Source organism: Bactrocera latifrons, unplaced genomic scaffold, assembly GCF_001853355.1.
Source record: "Bactrocera latifrons isolate USDA-ARS-PBARC rearing strain unplaced genomic scaffold, ASM185335v1 scaffold_1322, whole genome shotgun sequence".
In the NCBI taxonomy this organism is placed as follows: domain Eukaryota; kingdom Metazoa; phylum Arthropoda; class Insecta; order Diptera; family Tephritidae; genus Bactrocera; species Bactrocera latifrons.
In genome coordinates, this window is record NW_017534767.1 from 998 (window position 1) to 8,271 (window position 7,274).

The 7,274-nt window shown below is 31.7% G+C and overlaps 2 protein-coding genes across 3 annotated transcripts; both read left to right on the top strand.

The window, feature by feature from the left end:
• Positions 1-333: 333 nt before the first annotated feature.
• LOC108965045 (vacuolar protein sorting-associated protein 11 homolog) lies at positions 334-3,420 on the top strand. 2 transcript variants are annotated; one of them, XM_018927211.1, is made up of 2 exons: positions 334-355; positions 667-3,420. In XM_018927211.1, the coding sequence occupies exons 1-2, from the start codon at positions 339-341 to the stop codon at positions 2,882-2,884; spliced, it is 2,235 nt and encodes a 744-aa protein (XP_018782756.1). In that variant the 5' UTR covers positions 334-338; the 3' UTR covers positions 2,885-3,420. The 2 variants fall into 2 exon arrangements, with proteins under 2 accessions (XP_018782756.1, XP_018782755.1); XM_018927210.1 differs by having other exon boundaries at positions 346-431.
• A 2,974-nt stretch (positions 3,421-6,394) lies between these two features.
• On the top strand, positions 6,395-7,274 carry LOC108965046 (RNA-directed DNA polymerase from mobile element jockey-like; the record flags this gene model as incomplete). The annotated part of the gene is given in 1 exon segment (XM_018927213.1): positions 6,395-7,274. A coding segment is annotated over 1 exon segment (427 nt), but the record flags the coding sequence as incomplete, so codon positions are not given.

The window sequence follows — 7,274 nt, forward strand, 5'->3', positions numbered from 1 at the left end:
TGTCAATATGCTCCGTATGCCCCGTAGGGTATTATCCCTCTTTTTTAATTTCCACATAATTTTTTTTCATCCATATTAAAACATAAAGAGCTCAATACATGCCATTGTATAAACAAATATACAATGATACATGCGCTACATCAGCTCGAACCTACCTAMCCTACGCCTTTGCGCAAATGATTATGTAATGATAACAAATGCCCACCTACAGATTTGGCAATGACAATAGCAATARATTTCACAGTTAGTATGCCCTACATTTTTTGTTTGTCGAGATGTCCCGATACTAATTATTCCATATATTGCTTTCCATAAGCAATATGAGGTCTCCACAGGCAATGCGCACGGCAATACAGTTAGTATACAATATATTTTTGTATGTCGAGATGCCCCGTTAAAAAAAAACATCGATGGCTATCGACCATTACTAAGTAATAATAATGTTAATTATTAATTTTTAATAACTTTTAAAAATCTGCTYCGAAACTTGTTTTCAATTGCATAAATTATGATTGTTCATGAGTGGAAGAGCTGTGAATTTTTCGACCTTGTGTTATTATCCAGTTGTTGTAAAGTTGATGTACAATCAGAAATAATTGCACATTGCGCGAATGGAAATGTCTATATTTTCTGTGAAGTGTTGGGTTTCATTCATGTTTATTTCAGAAACTGTTGGACCATTAGTTTTCGTTACCAATGCTCTGAGCTCCGATTCTGCGCTCTGACAAATAATAACGAATTCCTGGTTTTATTAGCTGAGGAACAATCGTCTAAAAAAATTCGTGTAGAAGTGTTAAACCTTGCAAAGCTTAATAAGCGTGAAGGCGTTCCATGTGTGGCTTCAGCAGTTCTAAGTCAGTATGGACATGTAACAACAATCTGCACATGTTTATTCAAAGAATATTTATGCATTTCTATTGGATTGGATAATGGAAATTTATTAATTCATCGATCGCTTATGACCCTGGATATGTCATCAAATTTCTTTTGCATTTCAACCGGTAAATGCAGCATCATCGGTATAGAATTTCAATATAGGAAAGATTCCCTATAYTTATTTGTATGTTCGGAAGAAAGAGTTGGTTTGTATAATATATTGGAAAATAATATTAATGCCGAACAAAATTTGGAATATTTGTCGACTATAAGTTCTAGTTCAATTCTACATAATTCAGAAAATTCATTTTTCTTGGTCGGCGGAGAAGATGCGCTTTATTGTTTTACCGTAGATGGAAGAGGTCCTTGTTACGCCATTGGTGGCAAAAAAAAAAATATTACTTGTCTAAATAAAAATATTGTCATATTAATTGAATCTGAAGACATTAGCCGTAGTTTTATAATAATAATAGATACATATAACAAAGCTATTGTTTTTCAAAAGGAAATTTCAAACTTAAACAAAGATATATTGGTATCCAATGAAATATCTTGCTACATTTTGATGCGTAATGCGATTTACATTACTAAGGAACGAAGTCTTCTTAACAAAATATTAACGTTAATGAATAATAATTTGTTTGACCTTGCATTAAGCCTTTGTAAGAAAAAAAAAGCTTTTGTTGGTTGTATTTTGTTGAGTTTTGGAGATTACCTACTGTCTAAAGGTGACTTGACATCTGCTACCTCCAAATATAAGGAAACGATAGGCATAATAGATCCCTTCTTCATCATAAAGAGACTTTTAAATGCAGAGTACAGTTATCATTTATCGTATTACATAAATTATTTAGTAAATGTTAATAATACTTCAAATGCTCAAATGGAACTTATGAATAGTTGTAATATAAGAAATAACTTGTGTTTTAACTCTAGTGCAGATGTCGTTTCCTATGAAAGTGAATTTTCTAAAAACTGTTTTAATGGTACAACAATTTGCACATTGTCGGAAACCTATGAGGATGAATTGTATTATGCTATAACAAACCAGCCTATGCTAATTTCGAAACATTGGAAAAATATTTTTGCTTTGCTTAAGGTGTCAAAAAATCCTATACGTTATATATCACCTTTAATTAATACACAATCAAATTGTATTGAATATTTGGAATATTTGATATCTGTCCATAATAAATCGTTAGTATTTGACGTTCTCCTAGAATTACATTTGCTTGAATGGTACAGTGAAAGAAAAAATATTTCAACTATAATAAACTTTTTAAACAAAAATTATGGAGCATATTCGGAAAAAATTTTAATACACTTTGTAAATTATTCGTTCTGGCCAGGAGTTGTTTACTTGTGCGAAAATTTTAAAATGTTACAAATGTATTTTAGATATTGCATTAAGTATAACGATTTAGATAATGCCAATGTGAAGAAAATAAGTATTACGAAGAAAAATATTAGTTTGCAGACAATAGATATAATGAAATGTAGCTCGGAAATCGCAAAAGTTCATTTAGACCGTATAATAACAAATGTGCTTAATGAAAATAAGCAAAATATCCTAACACTAGTTCAAGGAATATCGGTTACAAAATTTTTTAATGTAATTCACTTAAAGCAACTATTTTGCAAAAGTCAATCAGACTTCAAAACAAAATCATGTATCGGTGTTAAAGTTATGATTAATTCTCTGCGAACTTTTATTGCTTCCTTATCTAGTTTTAGATTGTGTCCCATTGAATTTAGAAACAGTGTGTGCGCTATTTGTAAATGTAAGCTAAGTCTACCGTCTATTTATTTTTTATGTCAACACGCTTGCCATTTAGAATGTGTTGACCACATTTCAAGTGATAAATTTTGTCCTAAGTGTTTAGATCCAAAAAAATCAATGAATGAATCTAAAATCCAAATTATAGAACAAATTAAATGGACTATGCCTTATACAATGCAAACAGTTTCTTTTTTATTTTCAAAAAAAATTTTAAATACTTCTGTGTAATAATTTTATACATTAAAATAAAGTTTTTTTTAATAACTAAAGAATATATATAATTTGTTACTGTGATTATTTTAGAGTAATATGCAATAATTTGTAAGTGCCGTGCGTTAAGCTTAGGACATAAAGTGATGCAAAAAACTAATTAAGTGCAAAAAAAGCATTCCGATCGTTACTTCATTGGACATTGAGGTGTGACAGATGTTCCTATGATGGTCGGGACCTTGGTTTTAATTCGGCTAATGGCTATCAACTCGGCAGCATTCTTTAAAATTTCCAGAATATTTTCTACCTTTAATAATTTGCGAGTTTGTTCCCTGTATGCATTAATATAATATTATCAGTTATTCCGGAATAAGTGATAATCAAACATTTTTTATAAGCACATTTTGACATATTTCGCTATTGAGTGCAATGAAGACGATAAAATATATAAAGAACTATGTTAAATTATATAAATCTTTATACATAGTATTATGTTATAACTATTGGTATCACATCTTTTATTAAAATAAAAAGTAATTGTAATAATAATCAAATATACTTGCCTACTTTGTGTATCGTTTTTTGTCCATAGTATGCTTAAAAGAAAGCGGACACTAGAGATAAAACATGCCTTTTTCTCAAGAGTATCTCATACGTCTGCCCTAATTGTTAATCCAATATTATTTTTAATTTGGAGAAATATATAAATATTGAGTTGTATGCGAATTAATAGGACTCCCCAGTGTTTGGCCAAAATTGCACTAACTTGTACTAATTTTGCGACTATGGTCATAAATTCGGTTCTTAGCTGATTTTGGCTTACCGAATATAGTAAAAAWTTTTACACGAAAGAATTTTTATAACCGTTCGCTCTTTAAAAATTTAATCTGTGTAGAAAAAATCTGGACGATTTTCAATTCTCACAGATGGTAATCAGCTAAAAATCAATAAAATGGTCACGGCAGATCCATTCGTAACTGCCCACGAATCACCACACAGCTTCACCAATTCAGTAAAAAAAAAAGATATTCTCGAAACTGAGCGAAAAGCATCATTAATGCTAGGTTGAAATCTCACAAGCTTCGTCGAAAACCACTCGAAAAGATAATAAACCGTAGAAAACACATTGACTTCGCCCAAAAAAAAAAAGATTATCTTGTGCTTTAGCGGAATTTTTTACTCTGATGAACGTAATGTAATATTTTAGAATCTAGCGCAAAATTAAAGTATAGAGSATACCAAAAAGTATACAACTCCAAAAATACTATTAAACTAGTAAAGCACTGAAGTGATAGAGTGATGGTTGATAGTGGTGTTTAGCAATAAGTCAAATATTGAGGTTCGTTCGTTGTGAAATTCCTGCGGCACTGCTTACTTTGATGCGACAGTGTTAAAGTCACACAAACGCAGCATTACTATTTGGAATGCGCGTTAAGATGAAAGAGGAATTGCAATACAATTTTGTATTAAATATTATATTATCAGGGAATCAGGACCATCGGGGAATAAGTCAATCCTTCTTTTCGTATTTTTTCATAAAATTCTCACTTTTATTTTCCAACACATTGTAAGCAGTTTTTATACTTTAAAATTTCCATATTTCGGCACGATTCCGATTACTTTGGCGGAGGGGTAGAAAAAACCGAATTTCCGTATAAATGGGGTATGTGAGGATAGGGGAGCTTCTCCAGAGGAGGAATATAGAAAAATAATGTAAAAATAACTTATATTTTTTAAAATCACAATTAAAATTTAAAAAAATTGCACAAATAACACATGGTATTTCTCTATCTTTTACGAAATTTATTCGCGTTTTTCATTCTGTATATTTAAATATACACTCTAAACATTGAAACAAGTGAAACAAGTTCACATTTCAATTTTATTTTGTAATATTTTACCTAAATTTATTACTTTAAAAATCACTTATCTCACTCTTCACTGCAACTTTAGATTGTTTACATTTAGGAGGAAAAAAAGCGTTGAAACATCTTAAACACCGAATATGTAGGATTCTTAAGGATTTTACTTTGTTTGTTTTTTTTTTGCGTGATTCTTTTTTCTATATTAATTACAATAAAGAGTACTTTCCAACATTTTTAATCTATCTACATATGTATATGTATAGTATGTGATTTATATTTAATAAACACAAATAACTAAAACTCTATGATATATAAAATTTATAACATATTGGTATGACTGGCGTACTCCTGTTGGGTAAACTAACGTTACACCCTATTAGTTATTAAGTTATTTTAAGTTTAGTTACTCATATACAGGGATGGGCAAAGTCATAGCAGGTGCTAAAAGAGCGTAAGTGATCGTATACGTATACACACGGATTGTCACTAACACGCCCAACGAAGAGAGTAAAACGAGCACTTACGATGGGACGAACTTTGTCACAAAGCGATAGTGAAATCAGTCTGCAATCAGAAGTCAAGCTAAGTACACCTGTACGCATTACTTTGTGATTTATGAATGTACGTATCTGCGAGTACTCGTATTGGATACATAAATATGGCAAAGTTAATATCGTTCAAAGGGCTAACAGATAAACATTTAGAAGACCTGCTTAGAATAAAAGTATCAAATTTTGATTTAGATTATGATAAACTCGTCAGTTATATTATATTAGAATGAAAGTATCATATTTTGATTTAGATTATAAAGAGGTCGTCAATTATATTATATTGTAGCGAAGAATGAATCAATTTTTAGTTAAAATTTTAAGTTTAATAGTTTTTCGGTAATCAATTGAAGTTTTAATATTTTATATTACAAAATTACGTCGTACATACACGTATGTATATTCGTATGTAGCATGCGCTACTTCGTGCAGCATAAACCTACTTATTCGACTTCTGTAAGCAGACTGATTATTTCTGATCGTTGATTCGCTTTGTCACACAGTAAATACACTAACACATTGTCATTTTATGAGCGCCGTTTGGTTGTGGTCGTGCCCATCCCTGCTCATATATAAGACCACAAACTCAATTGTACTAACAAACTAAGGTATTATAAATTGTATGTGTATAATGCTCCTACATAACTCATTTGTATATACACACGTATGCATGCCTACATATGTTCGCAACAAAGTAACAGYGAGAGTTTTTTCACTCCTTTTGTGTGACTCTTAGCACAAGCYTAATCATTGTACCTAATTACATTTCATTTGCATTAAATAATGTGATCTATTGCTAACCACCAAGGTGACAAGTTTTCTATTTTCTACTTCCAATTTAATTACACAGCCCACTTTCTAATTTAAATCATTGTTTTTTCGTTGAACTAACGCGGTTGGAAAAAACTCTTCCTGATCCTACAACTCCTTTCTGTGTTGGCGGCCTTCGACGGCGCTTTAAAAAAATAACCGTGGCCGAGCGAATATCCGGGGGGACTGAAGTACTTTCGCGTAGTACTCCTTTCTGCGTAAAAATAAAAAAATGTGTTGAGTTTTTGTTATAAAGTGGTTATATTTGTTGGTTACCATGCACTCATATTGAAACAAAATTTCAGTTTTCGTTATAAAATGCATAAAATTTAGTTACTATATCTGTCAGCGATTTCCATTTATTTTTGATCATACATTGTTTTGTAGGGTTAGATGACGATACATCAATTTTTATATTTAAAATATGAGTTTTGAATATAAAGTGGTAGTGCTGTGCAGCAGGACTTTGTGAACCACTAACACACATCTTCAACGTCTCACTACAACAGGGTGCCTTCCCTACAATATGGAAACTTTCATATGTTAGCCCGATACACAAAGATGGACCCAAATCAGAAGTCTCAAACTATAGACCAATATGTATTCAGTCTGCGCTAGCGAAGTTATTTGAAAAACTAGTCTTACCTCTGCTGAGTTTATTCTTTACAGACATTATTACCAATAGACAACATGGATTTACTCGYGGGAGGTCGACATCATCAAATCTATTTACATATGTCAACTATGTACTTAGTGAAATGAACAATGGGCACAGAGTACATGTTGTTTACACTGATTTTAGTAAGGCCTTTGACAGAGTTAATCACAGCATTTTATTGAATAAACTAAATTCGCTCGGCGTACAAGGTAATGCCCTGAAATGGCTCAGCTCCTACCCAATAGATATACAGCTCCAAGTCAGAGTAAACGGTCACCTGTCTGCAAGTTATGATGTAAAAACAGGAGTACCACAAGGATCACATCTTGGACCTGTCCTGTTTAACATATTTATCAATGATATTGGTACGAACTTCAGCTCGGAGTACTTTCTTTACGCCGACGATTTGAAAATATGCAGAGCGATAGTAAACGACTCAGATATCCAGGCACTTCAGCACGATATAGATCAGCTCTCTGCATGGTGTCTCAATAAAAAATTAGATCTAAACATAAAGAAATGTGCAG